The 23458-nt window shown below is 47.2% G+C and overlaps 2 protein-coding genes across 2 annotated transcripts; one reads left to right on the forward strand and one right to left on the reverse strand.

The window, feature by feature from the left end:
• Positions 1 to 273: 273 nt before the first annotated feature.
• On the reverse strand, positions 274 to 8669 carry LOC135817907 (uncharacterized). The gene is made up of 5 exons (XM_065331204.1): positions 8123 to 8669; positions 5405 to 5461; positions 3886 to 4013; positions 2364 to 2504; positions 274 to 1932 (listed from the first exon to the last, which is right to left on the reverse strand). The coding sequence occupies exons 1-5, from the start codon at positions 8284 to 8286 to the stop codon at positions 1493 to 1495; spliced, it is 930 nt and encodes a 309-aa protein (XP_065187276.1). The 5' UTR covers positions 8287 to 8669; the 3' UTR covers positions 274 to 1492.
• Positions 8670 to 9329: 660 nt separating this feature from the next.
• Positions 9330 to 23136, forward strand: LOC135817908 (apoptosis inhibitor 5-like). Its single transcript, XM_065331205.1, has 15 exons — positions 9330 to 9498; positions 11250 to 11411; positions 11811 to 11907; positions 12847 to 12912; positions 14078 to 14235; positions 15798 to 15938; positions 16662 to 16727; positions 17123 to 17305; positions 18161 to 18277; positions 18815 to 18876; positions 19084 to 19150; positions 19450 to 19497; positions 20461 to 20517; positions 20771 to 20832; positions 22161 to 23136. The coding sequence occupies exons 1-15, from the start codon at positions 9430 to 9432 to the stop codon at positions 22411 to 22413; spliced, it is 1608 nt and encodes a 535-aa protein (XP_065187277.1). The 5' UTR covers positions 9330 to 9429; the 3' UTR covers positions 22414 to 23136.
• Positions 23137 to 23458: the final 322 nt, after the last annotated feature.

Raw genomic sequence — 23458 nt, forward strand, 5'->3', positions numbered from 1 at the left:
ATGTATTCCACTTCCCAGACACAGACAACAGCTAGGCAGCCGGCATGTAACATGACTGACTCTGTACATGACTGTACAGTCATGTATGTAACATTGTATTATTGTGTGTGGGGGGGGGGGGGGGGCACGGGTTGTACACTGACTTGTGCACATGCACCACATCACGGATTCACGGCGTGTGCTAGGGGTGGAGCAAACCCTATGCACAACTCAATGCTTCAAGTGTTCTTCAACTCTTTATACATGTAATATAATTATTACGTTTACTGGAGGTTTGTTGCAGACGTGTCAAGTCACAGCGCACTGAGGATTCTCAAGATAAATCATAGTTGAAAATATTATAGAGCATACAATGATACATGTACTTCTTTCGGAGTACGAGTACACCAGGGAGTCGTCAAATACCATTATTTGACGACTCCCTGGAGTACACCTCTTTCTAGAAAGTTCTTAGGGTAAAATCGTACCGATGAAATGATTATCATGTGGATCGCATGGAAAAGAAAGTGCACAGTATTGCACTTAAAGTCTTTGCATGTACCGGTATGTTACTACTTCAAAAAGTATAATGGAATATCCATGGGATGAATGATGTCATGTCCACAGATGTGTGTGATAGTGTTTACTGTGACAAATGTAACAGTAGCTGAGCTAGGGAAATGAAGAAAGAAAGAATACAACACTGATTCCTCCTTGCACATCCAGCATTGAGCGATGCCGCAAGCTGCAATACGGGCGGGCCTGCCGATGAATCACATTTTGTCTTGATGCTCGGGCCTGGCTCCAAACACAGCCGGAATGGTAGTATTAGCATACGAGATTCAACAACTGTACACTATAGAACGGGTCATGTACATCTTACAGTCTCGCTGTTGCAGAGGGATTGCCTGTCTACTAAGACATGTGTCCAGTTTGTCCAAGGTTCTACGGGGGGGGGGGGGGGGGGGGGCCTGCTGAAGATACATGTAGGTTACACTGTACTGAAGTACATGTGACTACTGCCCACTGAATCTCACCTGGCATACATACATACATGTACCGGTAACTTGGAATCAAGGATAACATGACTGTATCGGAACTTCAGCCATCAAGGCAGCTTAGGCTACACTCATTTTCGGAGAGGTAGATTTCAAAAGTCGCCTCAGAAGTCCACGGCAGTTTAGTGGCCACTGAGTGGAACGCAGATTCTGTCGAATGTGTGTTGTGGAGGTCACAGCGGAAGCAGGCCTTGTTGAACGTGGGCTTCCTTTATGATTATGCTTCTAAGTTCTAGCCCTGCCTGGATGCAACTACTTCTTCCGCGTTGGTCCTGCATCGATGTGTTGGTCCTGCATTGATGTGTTGGTCCTGAATCGGTGCTATTGTTTCTTTTGTGTTGGTCCTGCATGGATGCAACTGCTTTTTCCGCACTGACACACATGGACATATGTTACATAATGTAGAGCTGAGTTTAAACCATTACACTGTAGCCTGGTTCTAAGCGTCTGTCTATCTAACTGTGCTCCGATGCAACAAATTCTCTCTTTTGCTCAGGAGAGACTTCAGCCTGCTCCTCAGGTTTTCTCTTCCTGCCTCGCTGTGCTTCATCCAGTTCAGTTGCAGAGGCAGGTGCGGGATGGACCTCCTTGGCACTCACGACAGTGGCTGCGTGATTCTCTTTGTTGACGTTCAAGGCGGCGGATGCGGTGTAATTCTCCTTGACGTTCACATCAGTGTGTACATTATTTTTCTCCTCGACATTCATAGCCGTGGGTGCATTATTCTCCTTGTTGTCATTCAAGGTGGCGGATTGACAGTTCTCCCCCTTGTTCTTCATGCCAGTGGGCAGGCTATTGTCCTCCTTCGCATTCACGGCAGTTGGTGCGTTATTCTCCGCTTTGCTGTTCACAGCAGCAGGTGGGTTGTTTTCCTTTTGTACATTGCAGACTGCACCTGCAGGGAGGAGAATACAATAGTAGCATTTAAACAAGAGCAACATCATAACGGTATACACAAAAACAAAACAAAAAACAAAAAAACGGTAACTTTTACAGCCCTGCGCGAGCACGGCAATTCGAGAATGCTCTCTTCAAGCATGGCAGGAGATGTTGTTGTTTATTTTACTTCGCAGATTCAAACGGGCAGGTTGCCCAATAACAAGAAAGCGAAGATGATCGACTTATGTCTAGCAGGGCTATACATTCGGCGTGCATAAGTGCTTCTACGGCCGGCCCAGGACACAGCAATGTATCTGCACAAATTTTCGCACGCAAATGCAAACATGGCTATGGATTGGCATTGAAGGGCGGCATAAATAGAAAGGAACTGAAAATTGAAGTGGGTGTTGCATAGATTGATTCAAGCCTGGGCTCTTTATCACTCACCTTCAGTTACCTTGGGACAGGCAGTAGAGTTGGACATGGCACCCGTATACAGCGCCTCACAATCATTCTCATCATCATCGCTGTAGTCGGTATGCGCCTCTGAGTCTTCAGTGCCGGATCCAGTTTCCCCGTAAGTACACCCTACACAAAGCAGCAAACTACATCCATCACTCATAGCTGTATGGCGCGAGTCAGCATGTATAGTGTAGTTCTACAAATTTCCGGCTGCATTTTAAATTTCAGCCTGTGAGGCGCTTGCCCACATACATACTGTCGCACTGTGTCATGCGAGTAAAAAATTCAGCCGCAACTAAATTTAGGCCTCACAGCGTCAAGCCGAAAATAGATACGGGCCGAATATAAATTTTGTTGATGTACAGGACACGTAGCATTGGGGTTGCAGTTTGCAACAGCATAGCGGAACAAAAATGCATCAAGGTCAAAGAAGCTACAGCCACAACTAGTACAAGTGTGCGGTTTGCACAGCGGCGCGAACGGAAGTGCATGTACACAAGCTGTGGGTGTATCCTACGTACCACAGGTCTCAGCACAGTGGGTAGGGAGGTCATGCATTCAGAAGGCACCCTGTGAATGGTGTATCTGGTAGGCTGTGTTTACATGAGAAATTTCAACCCGGGTCGAGTTCAGCCCGGGTTGAAAGTCTGTACGATAGACAAAAGAGGTGAGCGTTTACATGAAGACAGTTGACCCGGGTCAAATACTGATATGCCGCCAAAAGTCCACTTCTACAGTCCTGTATGGTCACGTGAATCCGTTCGCGCGAAATTTGCATCTGCAGTGCTGTTCAAACCTGGCGCGAGATACGCACAGAAGTACGTTTGTACGATTTTCTTGACCCGGGTTGATTTCAACCCTCCCCTTGGGGGGAGGGTTGAAATCAACCCGGGGCGAAATTTCAACCCGGGTTAAGCGCAATGCGTCATGTAAACGCGCCATTCATTTTGTGCACATGGCGGGTTGAAATCCGACCCGGGTTGAACGCTTCATGTAAACACAGCCTTACAGGTATGCACCAAGTACACAGTTAGGCTGTGTTTACAAGAGAATAAACCCGGGTCGAGTTCAGGGCAAGGGGAGGGTTGAAATCCACTCGGGGCGAAATTTCAAACCGGGTCAGGCGCAATGCGTCATGTAAACTCGTGCGTCAGTCAAGTGTCAAGTCAGGTCGGCGGGAGAAGTGCGAACTCCAGTGTAGGGTGCAACCAACTTCCTAAATTGAATAATATTCATTGCTCTAGCATATCTCTATAAGTTCAAAGCTGCCCTCAGGAAATTTACAGCTGACTATGCTTATGCAATCAACGGAATTCCGCCACCTTGCAGTTGATTTTCCCCATTTCTCTCCTCATCAATCCCTACTTCTCTTTGTACATACATCTACATCTACTGTTCTTTCAATCAAATGAACCCCTCGATAGGCACATTGCCTTTGGGTCATTTCATAATAATAATAATAATAATAATATCACTACATCCATTGCCTCCATCCACTGTGACCCACCTTCATTGGCATCGTGAAAGTCAAAAGCACCTGGACTAAACTTGACGTAATCTTTGAGCCACATAATGGCTTCCAAATTTTTATTCGGCTGTGTCAAGAACCCAAACCGACTCCTTTTACTCATCCACCTTTCGAGGGACAAACAAAGAAAGAAAACAATTCACAGTTTGTTGTGTCCTGATCCCCATGCATACAAGCATCCAGCAAGCACCAGTACATTGGGGAAAAAAGCCCTGCACAAGAGCATGCACAGTGTGATCATGCTAGTCGTACAGAAGTAGGTATATTACTACTATGTACAGTACACATGAGTACCTATCTAACAAGAGTACATATATAACGCAGTTCGCGCTACACTCGGTTAGCCTGAGTTTCCCGCATCCGTAGGAATGCCACCACCCTCATAGGCAAAGAAAGGTAGACAAGAAAGAAAAAAAAGATGACGTGGTGTGTGTATGTGGGTGTGTGTATGTGTGTATTTCCAAGTCCACCCATAGTTCGGGGATTTCAGGGGGTGTCGGCCGTTGGGTGGTTCAATAGCCAATTGAGTCATCTTTCCAAGGTTCCTTTTGAATCTCTCTCCCCTCTTCCGCGGCGAGAGCCACGTGACCAGGTTTGGCAGTGAGCAAGTACAGCACAGCACAGTACAGTATGTGTGTGTGTGTGTGTGTGTGTGTGTGTGTGTGTGTGTGTGTGTGTGTGTGTGTGTGTGTGTGTGTGCGTGTGTGCGTGCACAAGTGCTAGCCAAAAACGTCATTTCTAAAAATAGGTGGCATAAATAGTAGACCAGGATGGCAATGTTGTGTTTGTGGAAAAGAGGAAGGACACCGTGGCTGTTACAAGTTTTGAGTATGGACTAACCGGCCACCAATGTAACCCAATCAACGAAGGCGAGCATGAGCTCCATCCCATGGCAACAAAGATCACCGAATGTTACTGGACCACCCAAGTTGGGTGGTCTGTTGCTTCGCGCTAGTGTGTGTATGTCCAGCAGTCTTACAAGAAGCAAGCAGCACTCTTTGTTGCCGTGGGACGTAGCTTGGGCTCATCTTCGTTGTGCGTTTCAGGCTTCCTCTCATTGGACCTTCCTAACCTGAGCCTCCAAGCTGGAAGGTTGTTGGTTTGCGCTTTATAGACGTGTTGGAGCTAGGTGTCAGGTCTTTGAATGTCTCAGTACTCCGTGTCAGTTTTGTGCTTTGTTGTCATACACTCTAGCCGTACATGATCTGGTTACATCGGTGGATGGGTTACTCATGACGCATAACATTTTGTTCTTTCTTTTACGCTAAAGAGTGGAGGTTAATTATTGAGCCCAGCAAAGTGTTGAGCAGTTCTGAATCCCAGCCCAAGTCTCTAAAGTCTCTAGCGTAGCAGCACTTTAAAAAGACAATATGAGTGTGCGCTTGAGTGTGTGTAAGGGACGGGAGAGAAGAGGGGTGGGGAGGGAGGGAGGGGGAAAAGCCCGAGATGTGTGGAGATATTCTGCTCCAGCGGCAGCAAAACAAGGAAAGAAACTTACTTTTGATACTCTTTTCCGATTACATACCCTGGGAAGCAATTGCGGATAAAAGAATATCTACAGCAATGAACACATACAGTCATGCAGAGGCCAGACATGTGTAAGAGTAATCACAACATGCTGTTTATCACACATACTGGTATGACGGGTGTTTAATACTGAACAGTGCCGGATTCATGTGACTCTCAATAAGGTCCAAGGTGGGCACACAATGTACATGTACCGTAAAGTCCGGAGCAAACGCCCACTTCGCAGCAAACGCCCACCCCAGCGGGTCCATACTATTTTCGTCTTTTTCAGGTGAATATAGTTGTAAACAACTGGCGTGGTCGAATGCGTACGAGAACGACTGTAATGCCTACAAACTGCCTATGTCCTACCAGGAGGCTGTGCAAAAGCGATTGTCATTATCTTCCTGCAAAGAAATAACTTCTGTCGAGATTTCCTTTCATTCGATAAATGTGTCGTCTTTGTGGTAGTTCGTTCTCCATGTGGTACGAGTAATGCCGTAGAAATTTGTGCAGTGCCACGATGTCGCGCTGTCAGGAACAGTAATTGTTCTGATGAAGCGTCAGTCAACGACTTGACTGGTCCCAATATTGCATTTGCAAGTCGAACAGGGTATGTCACAGAAGCTACACCTACAAAGTCGCTGCTAACTTGTTGAAAACAAGAAAAACACCTGCCTTTAGGCGTTGTGTGATCTCGAAATGATGGCTTGAAACACCGTCAGAAGTGTATTTGGTTCCTTCAATACTCTGTTCTTCGCTACCTTGTTATTCGGAAGAAAACCCGTTCGGATTTGCGAAATAAAACAACCATCATTATAAAATCACTACGAGCTAGCTCGTGGCTAGCGCCCAAAGAGATTTCGAAACCAGGAAAGTGGACATAGTTTACCGTAGCAAAGTGCTCTTCCCGTTACGGTGTGAGATGCACTTTCGTACAGTAGGGGTGACAGTGCATGGGGTCAGTGTGTACAGGCCAGCAGATCTTGCAAAAATGGGGTGGGCGTTTGCAGCGGACTTTACGGCATATAGCCCCCTCCCCGGTGGTACCACACTAGAAATGATAATATTACTGTTGATACTGCAGGGCTGAAACGATCAACCAATATCATTAACGATCGATATATTGGTTTTATCGAATCTTGTCGGCTCTATCGAACACCAGTTTATGAAGAAATTCCATGTTGCCTTTGCTACGTTAGAAATGTTTGGCCCTGCTTTGTTGACATCTGTACATATCTGGCTGGTTTTATCAACATGAACTACTCAAGTAGAAAATTTCATGTTGTTTCTTTGTAGAGCGAAGAATCTTGTCATCACCCTCTGGCAACTGCTCTCATCTCCGACTTCTCCCACAAATGAACCGAAAAGGCAAAGTCTTCTTTCCCGATCTCTTTCAAAGCCTAAGATCAATTTTACTGCGCTTGAAAGTACATGATTGCACTCATATCCACTATCAGATGGAGAGCAAGGGCTAGAATACTGTCACTGATATACATGCATAAAAAATAGTGGTGAAACGAATATTCGAACATCAGTGCCTGTACATACATGCACGCCGAACACGGCACAGTGCAGTGCGTACAGCCTGCCTGTGACTTTGTACTGTATGCATGCACATGTATGTCCATACTGGACTGCCAATGGTGCACATAACATGTATGAACTTCGAAGTAGCCTTATGTGGCAGAACATTTTATGTGGCACTACCGTTTGTCATACCTAATAATAATGACAGTATCCATCAAATGACTGGGAGGAGGGCATGTGATGTCATCTCTGTTACCAAAAGAATATTCGTTCATTCGTTCGTTAAGCCGAAGAATATTCGGCTAGTCGGTTTTGACATTCGTTTCACCACTAATAAATAATCGTTAGCACTCGTTTCAAACACTAACGATTATCGATTGCACTCTTAACGATCAATATGCGAGTTATCGGTATAATTGTTTCAGCCCTAGTTGATAGTATAAACACTAACATTGGCACTAACATTAACACTAGCAGCATTAGACCATGAGATACTCGCCGGCACGCCCCCCCCCCCCCTTTCCCGGTTGCAGCCTCGTTCAATATTCCCGGAACTTAACTGAGAAGATTGCGGCGCACGAGGTTGAGATCTTATCAGTGACTACTGTGATGACTGTAGTGTGTGTTGAATGAAGTACAGTGCTGGACAGAGAAATCCAACATCATGAATAAAGTAGCGCCGCGTTCGAGTGCACAGACGCTAGACCAGTATGTGTAGTAGTGATAGGTTTTTCATTTGACCCGACGAGACCGCACGACGCTTGCAGATCACAGCACGAACAGTTCACCATAATGTGAGTTAGTTGAGTGTTTACACCTTGCGCCGGTATCTTCTCTATAAAATAGCATTATTCAGCTTAACCCCTTCATTCAACAACTGCTTCTCCTCTGATGAGTTCCCCGTCAACTTTATGGAACGAAACAAGACTTGTCAGGAGTAATACTACTTGCTTTCGTGGAGTGTGGCTGGTGAACTGTTCGTGCTGTGGTCTGCAAGCGTCGTGTGGTCTCGTCGGGTCAAATGAAAAACCTATTACTACCATTTGACGGACCTATTGAAGATGGCAACAAAGAATTTAGTACTCGAAGTATGTGTAGTGCTAGGGCTGCGTAGCGCCCAGCGCTATTCTATTCATGAAGTTGGATTTCTTTGGCCAGCACTGCAAATCATGTGACCTACCTTCGCTTGGCCACTGCTAGGTCAATGCCCAACTTCTTGGTCACCTCGTTCCAGGCAGCCGCCTTCCGCGTTGCGTTGCGATAGCCCGGATTAGACCAATCGTATATTTCTTTGTAGTCGCGAACGCAGTTCATCAAGAGCACATCTGAATCGTAGGTTGTCATCTTTCTTCTCCCAAATTCTCGTTCCTTGCCTCCAGGGTACTACTTCCGTGAAATTATTATTATGTAGCAGGATACTTTTAACCGCTGGGATTATGTGGTCACAGATTATTACCTTGTACGTGTATGAGTTTGTACAGTCAGTCTACTTTAATCCAGTATGGTATCTTTTCCAGAATTGGCCTTTCCAAACTCGTCACACTATTAGTATTAGAAGTCTGAACTACTTCACCTGACTCAAAAACAAAGGTACTAGTACGAGTACAAGCTGCCAAAAAAAGCCTCTCTGTGGGTAGCAGACACAGATCGTTGGCTAGTGTGTAGTCGTGACTTTGCCTCCCTACCCTCTAGAGCTCTACAGTAGTAGCAAGTGCTGTAGGGCCAGCTCCAGACTCTATCAGTATCAGTGCAGCGCAGCAGAATACTTCTGGCGCACACCACCACTGATCACAAGATGAAAGCAGAAGCCAGCTAGCTGAGCACTGTGCCAGGATTTTGGCTGCAAAAGCTGGTCAGTGCATGCAACTGCAAGACCACAAACAAAAACCTCGTGCACATTTTGGATTTTTAGAAAGCGGGCAGGGCCACTTGGCGGGGGAATTGGACCATGTGGACTACCGGTACGCCGTTACCGTACACTACAACATAACAGGTAGGTTTTTGACACACATACTGAAAAACCATTATTTTGTTGCTGCGCGGAGAAGCATTCACCCCGTTGTAAAGTAAGACTGAGTCCAGCCTTTCCACGACTGCATGCTCACGAGCGCCAGCTAGCTTGAACTGCCTTCTTCCTCTTCCAGTTCCACTGGGCTTTCTGTCACTTCCTCTTCGGACTTCAGTCTTCACAATTGACGTGACGAACCCGTACCGTACACACATTGTACACACCGTACCGCGGTACGCGGTACGCCATGCAGCTGGAGCATGGAGGCTCGCAGCGAGCGCGCGCGCCGCGCCGCCCGGCGCCATGTCTACACTTTGTAGTTGCGCAAAATTTTATGTTTTTTGAGGTGAACAAATTTCGTTCAGGATTTTCAAGCTCGTTGTTTCCGGAAACACAAAAATATTTTCAGTGTGGTCCTACAAATTTGTCTGTTTGGTTGAGCGAAAGACTAATCTACTTCAGTCGGCAAAGGAACAGGCATGGCGGACGTAGAAGTGCTGTACAAGTCTTATGGTGTGTTGGCAGACGCCGGGGAAAACGTAGCTCAGGTGAGTTCGTCACTGAGGCTTCTTGCTAGCGTTTTTGAATAATTATTTTGTTTTCGAATTATTATTAGTCTCTCCTCGAAACTTTTGTTATGTGCATGGATACGCGTGAGCTACTTGTGGCGGATCTATGGTGTGTAGGATAATATACCTTCCGGTATGTTGCGGATACTTTCTCCGGCGCACGGGCACGGAGTTTTATTCTTTGTCTTATATTCCCACCTTCTTCAGTGATGATTTTTACGAAGTATTTTGTACTGAGCCCATGCCTTCTGGGCAGAATGGAGCCAAGCAATTATCAGTCGTGGTTCTGAGTTTCGCCTTCATGCGATCATCAGAGAAGAATAAAGTGAAAAGGCCTGCACATTTAATCAAGACCCTGAAATGGGATGCCACTGTCACAATATGTGATGCTGTTCTGAAAGCGTGATGTTCATGTTGAGGCATGCTGCAGTTTATCACTCAAGTATTAAAAAAGGTCACTAGGCCACCTAGAATTAATTTGTTGTTTCGGGTCACTCCACTCATCCGTACCAGGGTCGGTCGGTCAGGGATATTTTTTATTTCGTTAACTGCCATGTGGATACATACAATTGACAATGTGGAATGTTCATTATCGAAAATCCAAGCTTTTGTCCATCAAGCCTGTCGATCAAATCTGAAGTGACTGTAGATCATAGTAGATTTAGCGCAGCCATTGTCCCATCAGGTCCATGTCCACTCCAGGACCAGATCTTGGCCTCGCTGGCAAACGAGCGAGCAACTCTCACCAAAACTTCTGGCAATAAGCGACAAGGTGGCAGAGCTGATGCTGTTTCAGGACCAATTGCGGATCGGAGATAAAAGAAGACGTCGTCCCTGACCGCTAGCGCTGCATCCTGTTAGTTGGCTGCTTCCGAGGTTGATGTCTGGACTGCTGAAAATCAATGTGCATGTATGTGTATGTACACTGCCATGTAACAATTGTACATTTGCATGCACAATAAAAAAAAACATTTTGCGGGAGAAATAAGACGGTCGGTCGGGTGATCCGAAACAACGAATTAATTCTGGGTGGCCTTTTTAATATGTAAAAAAAAGCGGTTGGGTAGCTTTGACGCTAATCCGGAAGAGTGCGCTAACTGCGGTAAACAAACACAGCGAGCTTTGCACGAGAGCAGGTAGCTAATCAGAAAGAGTACTCAACCAAGCCGAGGCGAGGGAGCGAAATACTCAATCTCTGGACAGCTAGCTGTTTCCACCACCTTGCTAGGTCTCATCAGCCGGGATCTCAGAGTACCTGGCTGAACTGGTCGCAACCAAATTTCCTAAGAGTTAGCCGTAGGGACCTTTGGCGATATTTGTAAGGAAGCCGGTTGCTGGCAGCGTTCGAGCCAGCCCTCTTCTCTCCGACTTGACGCTGTCCTGACTGATAAAAATGCACTGGTTTTACGTGCTTTTTTATGTTTGATTTTCCACGAAATTTATGGTTTCATCTGACCGTTTTTGATCGTGTGCTCGTTGGAAATGTCTTGGAGAGAGAATTACAACCAGGCCCAACTTATCAAGGGAATACGTTTGTTCTGTGCCATACCGAATACAAAGAGATATAATACTGACAAGAAAGACACACTTCAGGCTCTTGAGCAGCTCGAAAGTTTTCACTGAAGTGTGTCCTTCTTATCATCGTCATATTATTGCATTCTTGTCTCCAAGGAAACTGTTCGCAACGAGACATGATGACATTCTGTTTTGCTTTGCTTGAACGTGCGCAGCATACAGCCGAGTATGAGGCACTCATCACTGGTACGAAAGGAAGCACCGGCTCTAAGCGCCTGGCAGCCGACTTCATCACCAAGTTCTTTGCACACTTTCCTGACATCGCCGACCGTGCCATCGAGGCTCAGCTAGATCTGTGTGAAGACGAAGACCAGCAGGTGAATTTAATATGCTTGCACAGCTGGCAGTAGCAAATGCTGCCGACATGGTCAATTCAATGCCCTTCTTGAGTCTTGGGTGCGCAAAGTCAATAGGATGTGTGTGTGTGTGTGTGTGCGTGCGTGCGTGCGTGTGTGCACATCAGTATGCCTGTTACTTGTTTCCACCTGCTATGTTATCTAGTGTGTTTGTAGCACCTCGTGCCCTTAGAGTTTTGACGGGCACACATGCTTTTGACTATCGCCGCCCTTTTAATAAGTGAATACGGTCTGTGGTAATCGGTGCTTGAATGCGTACGTGCATACATGTGCACATGTGTGTGTGTGTGTGTGTGTGTGTGTGTGTGTGTGTGTGTGTGTGTGCGTGTGCATGTATGTGCACTTGTCATTTAACTGCAGGTGCGCCAAGCTGCCATCAAGGCCCTGCCATTACTGTGCCGTGAAGGCATGGATAACTCTCAGATTGGCGATGTTCTGGCTCAGCTGCTGCAATCTGGTAGGCCATATATCATCATGATGTCCCACGATTCCAGCGCAGTTCAGACCGAGTGGTGAAATTTCTATACATACAGCTGCTGTGGCCAGGCGTTGCGCGTTCCATCTGATTGTATAATTAGCCACGTTGTGAAAATCACGACCTCAGCTGGCTTCAGCCTTGGTCACTCGAGCATTCTCAGTCAACTGACCGCCTCAACAGAGGGAGACAGACCGGGTAAAGTGTGCTGCGCCATCTCTGGCGTGCATGCCTGTGGCTGTCTCTCATCAAGTATGGTCTCCGCCCCGCCGCAGTCACCTCTGTTCAGCGTGCCGTCGAAACCTCTGCTTCGATCTGGCGCTTTTTCGACGCGGCTTTGCCGGTGGCCGTGAAATCCCGGCACACACAGGTGCCGAGGAGAGTGAATATGCGCTGGCTGTGATGTGCTATATGCTACGCAGGAGTGCCGTGTACCTGTCTGTAATTGAATTGTTGTGTCCCCATTATGATGATGCCAGTGTTAGTAGTTTGGCTGATAGTTACTATCCAGTATGTTTGGGTGCTGCACTTCTTGTGCCAATTGCAACTATGCCGTTCCTGAGCTGTTGCTGTGGGCGGGGGGAGAAGTACGCTGTTTTCACTGTGCTAGAAGAATGGCTTCTTCGTAAGATTCACCTAACGTGTGCCGATGTGTTACGTACTGCTCCTCGTGATGTCAATGACAATAGCTGCGCAGCATCCGCACATAATGTAGCTTTTCCTCTTCTTTTTTTTTCTTTCTTTTTTTCCGCTCACATCGGAACCATGCTGTGATCTAGTGTGATGTGAGCGTGTTGGTATATGTGTGTGTGTGTGTGTGTGTGTGTGTGTGTGTGTGTGTGTGTGTGTGTGTGTGTGTGTGTGTGTGTGTGTGTGCGCTGTGCTGTGCTATGCTGTGCTGTCGTTGCTTGATTCTGGTAGACTCGGCCTTGGAGACGAAGATTGTGCGAAATGCTCTCATTTCCCTGTTGAAGAAAGACACGAAAGGTGAGCTATAGGTGGCCCCCGTTTGCCAGTGGCTGTCATTTTTTTTGGCAAACTGCCGGAAAAGTGATCAATGCGCAGGGCCCAGAGGTTACACGTAATGAGAGAGAGTCCAACGTGATCTGTTGTGATTTTTTAAAGTTTCATGCCAAACAATCGCCAGGGGAATACTTCGAAGTAGCTCAATGGTTAGAGCATCATTGGCCCCAAGCGAATGCTCCTGCTTCGAATCCTGGTGGTGACGACCATTTTTTTCTTCAGACTTTTTCCCTTTTGGACACCCTCACTTGATTACTACCCAGAGCAATATGGTTGCAATATGGTTATTGCTATTCATTCACAAGTCTTGACACTAAACAGTTGGTGGTGGAGATTTAAACAGGGTCACACTACAAGCTGACGCTTTTGTGGGGAAGCTTTTGTGGTGCAGCTGCGACCGGCTGTGATCTTGTCTTTTCGTGCCAGTGCTAAACATAGCATTTGATAATCATATTGTTCGTGATGGCGTGTAATTTGATGTCTGCTTGATTCTCCACCACCAACCATTTAGTGTCAAGACTCAATAGAGAGGTTCTGCTACACGGAACTACGTACCAAACTCCGTGTCAACTGCAGGGAAGTTTGACACGGAATTTTCGTACGTTGCACCGGTTCTGCTGTTCGTGCATGCTCGTAGCATGCATGAACACCCCGCCACATGTACAGTATGTACTCTGTACGCTCACTTTTCACACGGAGTCCAGTCCGTGTGAAGCGTGCTTCACACGGAAAACGGTATGAAAAAATCCGTATCAAACTAAATCCCGTACCGCGGCGAAGTTTCCATACGTACTTTGGCACGTTTTACCGTGTGGCAGAATCTCACTATTATCCCCCAGGGTTTAACCCCAGTTGTCTGGTGCTTGCTTTGGCCTTATACTTGTAGTCATACTTGGTAGCAGATTCTATTGGACCCTTCTCTCTCTTCCGTATGTGTATACCGGTATCTGTCTGTTTGTCTGTCTGTCTGTCTCTCTATCCTCCATGGCTCTCGCTGCCACTCACCCACTCTCTCTCTCTCTCTCTCTCTCTCTCTCTCTCTCTCTCTCTCTCTCTCTCTCTCTCTCTCTCTCTCTCTCTCTCTCTCTCTCTCCTCTCTCTCCCCCCATCTTTCTCTGTTGTTCTGCAGCTGGATTAGCTGGCCTGTTTCTCCAGATCGTCTCGACTGAAGTTCTAGCCAAAGACAGAGCTGTAGCGTTCTTGGGCACGGTACTCGTCGACCTTGTTCCGGAGTTAGTCAACCCGCACCCGGAGATCGAGGAGTACATTCTTTCTGAGGCGAAGGACGTGAGTGTAATAATTTGGCTAGGGGGCTAGGGAAACTGTTCTTGAGATTCAGCAGTGCTGAAGTGAGTAGCGTGTGAAAAGCTATTATTGTACAGGCAAGTTCGGTGCATAGCACTAAGTAGAAACTAAAGTTTATGAGTCGAGAACTCGGCTGGTTGGATGTGCGTTACCCAAGTCCAATTACTGCTGGTACCATGCTGTGCAATGTACATGATTGTACTGTATACATCGTTCTTGATTCCTGTGAGGACGAGATCAGCTATGCCAACGGTTACCCGCCTAAATGTGCTGGCAGTCGGGCAAGAACAGTCAGCGGGCGAAAAGAGAGAGGTGGTTTAACCCTTTGGAGCCGGCACAGTCAAATATCGACGGTATACCGTCGATGGACTAAAACATTCGTAACTCACTCGAAACTTGACGGATTTCCACGATCTAAATATCTAGGAAGAAGCCGGAGAGCTCAGCTTTCTAATGCAACAATCGCCGAACAGCTACAATGTTGCGTTGCAGAGATATCGCGCTCGACATTTCAGTCACGGCAAAAGTCGAACTTTTCTCAGTCACTGGCCTTGAGTGAGGGGTTTCCCCTTGGATGACATGCTGATTCACCCAAGCACGCTTCCTCGATCCTGCATGCACCTGGCCAGCATAAAACAAAACTCAGTGCAAAAAAATTGAGCGTTCCGCAATGAATGAGAGTGAAATGGCTGGCGGCGAGGAAATTTGCTCGTATATCCAGCTCTGTGGACTGTTCGAGGCGCCGTGGCGTTGGATATGTGACTGCTGTGGTGTTGAATTTGAGCTCTAGTTACTCTGCTCGCGAAGAGCTTTCCAGGAAGCCCAAGATTATAGAAATCCAAAAACGAACACCAAAGTTATGGCCAAAATAAGGTAAAGAATATGTAGCAGTTGCAGTTGCATACAATTATCAGGATTATTTGGGGCTCCAAAGGGTTAATGTGATTCTGGGCCAGTGCATGGTTGTGTTCGATACATTGCACTTGGCAATGGTGCTGTGCTTCGTGAGTGTATGCAGTCATGCTTGTGCTGAGCAGGCGCTGTACAGACTGCTTGTCTTAGGAGACCAGTCATCTCACTCAGGGCCTATACATGACACATGGCACCGTGACAAGCATGTTTGATCTGTGCAGAAGGACTACGGTAAACCGGGAAACTTTTGTGGTGTGCAACTTTGGCGTTTTGAAAAAAACGCCCCTGTTAACGACGGGAAATTTTAGCGATTTGGTCTTTTCAGGTGGTACTAGTACATGTACTTCCGTTCAAATTCTTCAGTTTTCAGCGATTCAAATTCGCGTTTTGGCGGTGATCGCGAAACTCGCGAAAATTATCCGCTCGCGAAAGTTTCCCGGTTTACAGTACCCGGCTGAACGAAGGTTTTTTCTTTGCACCAGGGGATATACGTAGTCAGTGAGTGAACCCTGGCTTGAGTGTATTTGTTTTTGCATTTCTCTGTGTGTGTGCGGGAGTGCGTGTGCGTGCGTGTATGTGCGCGCGCGCGCGCGTGTGTGTGTGTGTGTGTGTGTGTAAATGTGTGTATGTAGGCACTTAAACACGTGACTGGCACCCAGTTCAGTTCTGTCATGCTGGTACTCCGCAAGCTGAAGTGCACGTCTGCACAGGCCGGCATCCAGAAGTTGGCAGAGGTCCTTGCTACAGTTGGTGGCTTCAGCGCAGCCGATGAGGTCAGTACTGGTTCCAGGGGTTTGTGTGTGTGTGTGTGGGGGGGGGGGGGGGGAGGGTAGTAAATTCGAAGAACTCCTTGGTGTTTGCATGGCGATCTTTTAGCCGTGCTGTATTACTTATGCCTTCTGTTCGTGAGGTCCCTGAATCTCTTCTCACCAACAATCCAAGCCTTACTAGCATGTTGTTTATTCTCGGCACGGCCTGTGATGAAAATCTCTCGGCTATTGACACTGTGTGCTGCGTGGTCGGGGATCGCCAGGCATCCAGGCAGGCTTTTGACTGCTTGGGTTTTGGCCAGTACCCACGCCACTGCGTGCAGCAGTGGGTGATTAGCCTCGTCCTTATCCTGAGGCCAGCAACTAGATTTTCTGATCTTTTTTTTTCTTTTCTTTTTTTAAAAAATATTCCTAGTGAATGATGACCTGTCTGGCTGTGTAGGGAGGGCCACAGCTGGGATTTAGGAAGTGTTCGCAAGGAATTCATCAGTTTGAAGATGGTTCACGGGGCAGGATTTTAGTACTGACTGTTTAGGGTTTAGGTTTGCTTGACTCATTTTAAACGAGCTCAGTTCGTGTTCTGTAGACTCTTTCGGATCCTTGAGCGTCTTTGTTTGAGTGTCTGCCAGGGTAGTGGCCTTGGTTCCCGCTATTGTCCAGCGAAAGCGTGGGGATTTGTTTTAGTGTTGATTGTGTGCATGGCGTCGTTGTTTTGTGTTTGTGTAGCCAACAGAAGGTGAGGCAATGCTGCGGGCGGTAGCGTGCGCGTCAGAAGCAGCACACCTCTGCAAGGTGAGTGTGCATGAGCTCACGGCTGTTGTGAATAAGTGCCGGCGCATCCTCACCACACTCGTCCACCAATGCTTATCCTGTAGGCCTTGCCTGTTGTTTGGTATATGTGCCGAATAGCTTGTAGCTGAAGAAGTTTCCTTGGAGACAAAAAAAAGCTATAACAAAACCACTTCAGAATGTTGTTGAAGAGCCTGAAGTTTGTGCTACTACTAAGTGTTGTAGCTGAAGAGGCTGCTATAAAGCGGCCTTCCGATTATAGTGTATACCAGATACATGAAGGATGGTTTTCCCGGCCATTTTAACTGACCCGTGCGTGGCCAATTTCCTCTCGCCATTCCTTGTTTGTACATGTGTTCACCCTCCCTTACGTTGACTCGTGTTTTCTGTGTTGGCAGCGAGGAGCGGCGCCAAAGGTTTTCATTGACTACTTGGTCAAAGTAGCGTTGCCCAGTTTGGGCAGCCTGCCGGAAGACGTGCAACTGATGGCTGCCAAGGGCCTTGCCTTGTTAGTGCACCCACTGGTCATGAAACAGGAAGACATTCAAGCATTGTGCGAGCCAGCACTGGAGGGGCTCATGGTATGTATACATGTAATGCTCTCTCCCTTCCTGTTGTTTTCGTGTAGCGCTGGGGCTGCTGAAGTTTATGCTTGTATTGGAGAGTGTTGGTGGTGATAATGTGCTGCCATTTTGAGATGGTGTGTTGCCATATTGAAAGCTTAATAGCTGTATTGCTATAATGATCCATTTATCGTTCTTCATTGGTTTAAAAGCACTATGACTTTTTAAAGGAGGTAGCGGATGATGCCTTGATTGCAGAGTTAGTTTACAGATGTTGTGTTGGGGAGCAGAAAGATTGCTGAAGGCTGTACCCTGGTCGGGCCCTGCGTGTCAGTGTGTGTCGAGCAGTTGTCTATCGATGACCGGACAGATGTTTAGGAAGGGCGAGCAATGCTGCCAGTCGAGGGATTCAACTCACCCTGACGTCTGAAATCAGTGATGTGAAATACCAGTGACGTTTCCCTTCTCTCTTTGATAAGAGCTCTGACTAGTATCAAGGTTGTAGACCAAACCATGTAACATAACAACAAAGGTTTCACTGTACGTTGGCTAAATTTTGAGGTTGATTGTATACCCTCGTGATGCTCCAATCCTTGAAATTTGAGCGAATTCGTGGAGAAAATGGTTTTTGACCTTCAATAAATTTCGTGATAAGCCTGAGCTACCTTATTGTGTCTACCAAGTCGTTTACCTTTTGTTGTGTGTAATTTCACTGAAGGCTTAGTAGAGGGAATCTATATGTACTGTACTGCACTATACATCTAGTTTGCTCTTTTCTCAAATGTTGCAGTGTGACGTGTTATGATGATTGAGATTTGAGAGCATGGCTTTGTCTTCTTCTGTTGTTTTCACACTGGCCATCGTCATGTGCAGTCCCTTTTACCCGAAGCACCACAGCCGACCGAATCCGACGAAGCTCCTGCTACTCCGGAGATCAACTATCGCGTCGCTGAGTCCGTCCTGTACGCGTTCCACCAGCTGGCAAAGAAGGTGAGAGTGATCACCGGGGCCGGGTCAGATGTTTGAGCTGGCTTGCCATAGAAGTGCTCCGGGGACAGTTGTTTGAATACTTTGTGAAATGCGGTGCATGTAGTTGTATACGAGTACCAACCCATGTACTCCGGTCTTGCACGCCGCTAAGCGAGGTTACTAGTCACTGCTGCTGCCCCGGTAATTCCTACTTGAGGTTTAGGGGACGGCATTGGTTTTTATAACAGTCCAGTAAGCCACGCTTTGCGCTCAGCACTCAAGATCCCCGTCCCCCTTCACTTTTGTTCTGGCCATAACCCTGAGTCAGTATGCATGTGAGTTGTGAGCAGTGCCCGCTCTGAACACGCCCGGATACTGGGAGTTCTTCTGTACTGGCCAGTGTTCTTGGCAGTTCTGTAGAGAAGAACCACCATTTCCGCATCTAGAGTGATATTTGACAACATGCTGGAGAAGCATGGGTCCTTGTTTTGAAATGTGTTTTTGAACTGTGTTTGTTTGTGCTTGTGTTCCGCACGCTCGTGTGTGTATGTGTGTTAGTGCCCAGAGTTTATGCATTCGGATGAGGAGGCAACCACGAGGCTACGCCTGCTCAAAGTGCGGTAAGCCTGTCTTCTCGTAGTGACCTGTGCGCCTATTGCGTAGCCTGAGCTCTTGCTTCTGGTTTATGCCGCATTGTTCCCAGCGTCACCTTGACTGTGTACGGTTGCAAACTTCTTGCTGGTGGCGAGTGTGCAGCCTGTAGTCGATTGTCATTTGCTTTGCTCGCGGATTGCAGTTCTTAGAATTGTCCTTTTCTTTGTTTGCAGATTGCAGTTCTTAGGACTGTGTTGCCAGTCTGCGCTGAAGGATCTGAAGGCAAGTCAAGCCACAGAGGTAGGGCATACACCAATGTACTCCATCCATGTTGCTCTTCCATAAGTAGCTATTGCTGTCCTCTTTTCTTTGGTGTGTGCTGGGTCTGTTAGGGTAGAGGCACCAGGTGTGTCTGCCCGGGGTTTGAGCCGTGTTATCACGTACCGTTGCTGTTGTTGTTAGTTGCTGCTGCTGTCGTTGTCGGCGGTTATGGTGGTGACTTTATTATAATTATATTGCAAAGCAAACGGTGTGTATGCCCGGTAATCCTGACAGCTATTTGCCGTGTGTGTGTGTGTTCCCCTTTGATATCATTACAGGCAGCTGTGACGATCAAAGCTATCCAGAATATCTCTCTGCTGATCAAGGTGAGTGACGCTGGTGTGTTGCAGTGTATTAAATGTCAACTACTAATTTGTGCAGCACTTACAACTAGGGGGCCATCCGTAAATACCGATATTTATTTAGAAACGAAAACTATCATTTCTCCCCTTCCCTGAGAAACGAACACATACAAACGGTACATAGTATCGAAATATTTTTCTGGACATGCCCACATAATTATACAAACTGTGCATCGATATTTTTCGAGAAACGAACAGGCGCTCAACCCCTCTCTCTCCCCCCCCCCCCCCCCCTAAATGTAGTCTCGTTTCTAAATAAATATCTTGACTAGTTTGAGGGAAATAAATATCTATATTTACGGATGGCCCCTATTAGTAAAGCAGGTCATGCATTTCAGAATCACGATAGAATGTGCATGGATTGCATGTGATTCAGCCGAATGTAACCAGCCATCGTGTGTAGAAGACATTCAACCCCCCCCCCCCCCCCCCGAACATGCACACACAATGCCCGGTCCCTACGTCGTGCACAATTCACAAGAACATTCTGTTGCTTGTCTTCAGGGAGAATTGTGTGCTTGCTATACACATCTCATTGTTATTGAATACCCAAGCAAAACTTAATTTCCATGAGGGACTGTCCGGGGTTACGGTTTACCAACCGCATCAGGCGAAGACTTTTCGTTTTGAAAAATGGACAGTTGGTAACCTTGGACAGCGTAACGAAAGAATGAATACAGACCGGTGAAGGAATATGATTGCATGGCTAACGAGCAAACGCAACCTTACTAGAGGAACAACTGCATATTCTCTTAGGTTTGCATGATTGTGTTTGTGGGTGTGCACGGTGATCTGAGCTGTAGCCTCGGGGACATGTGATAGGGCGTGGTGTTGTAGAGAGCACTAGTATCGGCTTTCTCCTGTCGAGACTTGCTTTTCCCTCTGTAGTTGTGTTCATGTCTGTTTATGTTCCGGATGTGTGTGCAGACTTTCTTGAAGGCCCCACCAAGCTATCAAACCTCTTTCACATTGTCGTTCGCAAAGGTATGCCTTTCTTCCCACGGCCTAATCTCTCTCTCTCTCTCTCTCACTCACTCTCTCTCTCACTCTCTCTCTCTCACTCTCTCTCTCACTCTCTCTCTCTCTCTCTCTCACTCTCTCTCTCTCTCTCTCTCTCTCTCTCTCTCTCTCTCTCTCTCTCTCTCTCTCTCTCTCTCTCTCTCAACTGAGTGCAGGGTGTTTGCTGGTTGCCTGTAGTTGTTAACTTTTGTAACTGCTGTTGTGTTGTGCTGTTCAGCCTGTGACTGCGCCTGCAGCGTATAGCACCGTGACCTCCCCGACATCAGATACCACTGCACAGTAAGTAATACGAAGTATGCTAATAGTGGCATGTGTATTATCTGATGTACTGTTACTGTCTGCGGCTCTGTTGTCTTGTCTGCATACATGCTCGTTGTACGTGAACTGTTTGATGTGTTCACTATGCAATGTCTCAGAGTACTCATCCATGTACTGTAATCTAGCGCATATAAGGGGTCGTCCATAAATATCGAACTTTTTTCACAAAACGAAATGATTTCGTTATGGGGTGGGGTTGACCAATTTCATTTCGGAAAACATTGATACAATGTGCATGCCCATAGCAGCAGTTACACACTTGCAACTTTTGTTGTATTATGCATGCATATGTTAAACTTTTTTTTACGTTCTGAGGGGGAGGGAGGGAGGGGTTGGGTCTAAACTAAAATAATTCGTTTTGTGAAAACGTTCGATAATTACGGACGGCCCCTAAGACCATGGTGTTCTATTCGAATATAAGACCACCTCCGGTTACGAGACCATGGTCTCCTAAGTGAATGAAAATCACGAAACGAAACGAGGATCATCATAGTTCCATTGTACTGACATTCACCAGTAATATGCGTGCTTGCTCATGCACATGCCGATGCGATATTTGTCTCTCGCATATATTTAAAGACCATGGTCTTATGATCGAATGAAAATGCACTTGTGAAAGGACTGAAAACAGCGACTTTTCGATTATAAGACCATGGTCCTATATGCGTGAGATTACGCTACACGTATGTGTGTTATTTGCTGCGCTATGGGATTGTGGTAGTGATGATTCATTCAATGCCTACAATTTTTCTCTTTACGTTGTTTGCAACTACTTTTCTGGCACGGCTGTGTTAGTGGTCTGGGTGGTAGAAGCCAGTGATAGACACCTCAGCTCAGTGTTCCGGCACAATGCCGTTGCCCTGGAGCTCATGACCAGTCCTACGCATTGCTTGTCTCCTGAGCGGTGGTTTTCACGTATTCATTATTGTTGTTGGGGTGGTGCCGTTGAGTGTCCCCACACGGAGAAGTGACTGCTGTGCTAGTCAGTGCTCACCATGGCTCTTGCCCGCAGCCCATTCGTCACGTCCGTGTTGTGAAGTGTGTGGAGTCTTCGTTTGGTACTGGGCGAGTGTTATACCATGGTGCCACTGCTGTCACTGCGTTGGTCGAGTTGCAGGGTCTATCTCCACGACGTTGCATGGCACCACGATGCTTGGCGGTACGGCGCGCCTTAACTGTGTGGGCCCTATCTGTGTTTCGCCTCATGCCTGGCTTCTCAATGATGTCATCCCATCTGTAATGACGTAATGGTGTCCTGCTGTCTGCCACTCTTCTTGCCCTCGCTCCAGAAAACGACCAGCACCGGCAACAGCAGGAGCTGATGTGCCCAAACGGCCCATGACCGGTAAGGAGTTGCGTGAGCAGTACAGCACAGCCGCCCCTGGGGGCCGTCCACAGCAACAACAGAAGCAGCCGCCGCAGCAAGGAGGACGTTCCTACACTAACCGCGGCGGTGGCCGGGGACAGTTTCGCGGCCGCGGTCAGGGGCGCGGAAGCTTTCGGCCACGCACCAACAACGACTGGAAGGGTCCCAACTTTTGAAGTCTTGTCCGTTTCGCCGTCCGTCGTCTTGCCCTGAGGGTTATCTTGTGGACTGAACTCTTTGCTGTCTGCAGTCACAGTGTTGGTCTGTTGACTGCTCACAGCATCTTTATACCATCCTTGACTAGCACGTAACACCCACCCTTACTTTTTTAAAACTATGATTTCGTTTAGGTGATCTGGAACCAGTTGGGGTGTTCCTATGTATGTTTGTCGCTGGCTACTGTGTTAGCCGAGTTGGGTCTTGTCACCAACACCTCTTCCCCGCGTGTAGTCATGTGTGGCTCCCGGACAGACGTGGGTGCAGAGCGTGTCGCCTGCGTGGCCTGTATGTACTCAAGTGCTGTGTCCGGAGTCTCGTCTTGTAGCAACTGCATGTACATGTGTGCGTGTGCTCTTTTTTTCTTTTGGTTGGGTGCTTCAACGCTACCCTTCTGCTGTGCTGTATTTGTACGTTTCTATTCGCTACTGTGCACAACTCTTCTTTCCTTTATGTTTCAGGCCAGTACTGCCCAATCTGCACACGTCATGAGCAAAGCCACTAGTTTTTGTTTGGGTCTTAGTAAACTTTAGTAGTAGGTGGGTCACCTCTTCCGTGTCTAGTTGACTTTTCAGAATGGATTGCTACCACGTCTGTCAATTGTTAGCTATCTGCACGTTCTCTGTCTCGCACCCACACCGTTGTGATTGGCAGTTTCATGAAGTATAGTGCTGTTGCTTTGAGTCTTTGAGCCCATGTTTGTGTGTGTGTGTGTGTGTGTGTGTGTGTGTGTGTGTGTGTGTGTGTGTGTGTGTGTGTGTTTGTCGCCTGTGCCTGCACCTGAGTGTCATCAGCATGAGTCCATTAAGACGACAGAGAGAAAGAGAGATACACAGAGAGTGAGGGAGGAGAGAGAGAGAGAGAGAGAGAGAGAGAGAGAGAGAGAGAGAGAGAGAGAGAGAGAGAGAGAGAGAGAGAGAGAGAGAGAGAGAGAGAGAGAGAGAGGTGTGATCCTACAATTGAGTGCCGTGCACCTTCCCCCTGCTCTGGAGTATAATGTAGTTG

The sequence above is a fragment of the Sycon ciliatum genome, chromosome 5, assembly GCF_964019385.1.
Source record: "Sycon ciliatum chromosome 5, ocSycCili1.1, whole genome shotgun sequence".
In the NCBI taxonomy this organism is placed as follows: domain Eukaryota; kingdom Metazoa; phylum Porifera; class Calcarea; order Leucosolenida; family Sycettidae; genus Sycon; species Sycon ciliatum.

What these genes read in the sequence shown, in the direction of transcription:
- LOC135817907 (XM_065331204.1), bottom strand. Translation starts at nt 8,286, where the DNA reads ATGACAACCTACGATTCAGATGTGCTCTTGATGAACTGCGTTCGCGAC. An exon ending in CTAGCAGTGGCCAAGCGAAG is followed by an intron (nt 5,462 to 8,122) that starts GTAGGTCACATG and finishes TCATTGCTGTAG; the next exon opens with ATATTCTTTTATCCGCAATT. An exon ending in CTTTCACGATGCCAATGAAG is followed by an intron (nt 2,505 to 3,885) that starts GTGGGTCACAGT and finishes TGCTTTGTGTAG; the next exon opens with GGTGTACTTACGGGGAAACT.
- LOC135817908 (XM_065331205.1), top strand. Translation starts at nt 9,430, where the DNA reads ATGGCGGACGTAGAAGTGCTGTACAAGTCTTATGGTGTGTTGGCAGAC. An exon ending in CCGGGGAAAACGTAGCTCAG is followed by an intron (nt 9,499 to 11,249) that starts GTGAGTTCGTCA and finishes GAACGTGCGCAG; the next exon opens with CATACAGCCGAGTATGAGGC. An exon ending in CAGCACTGGAGGGGCTCATG is followed by an intron (nt 17,306 to 18,160) that starts GTATGTATACAT and finishes CGTCATGTGCAG; the next exon opens with TCCCTTTTACCCGAAGCACC.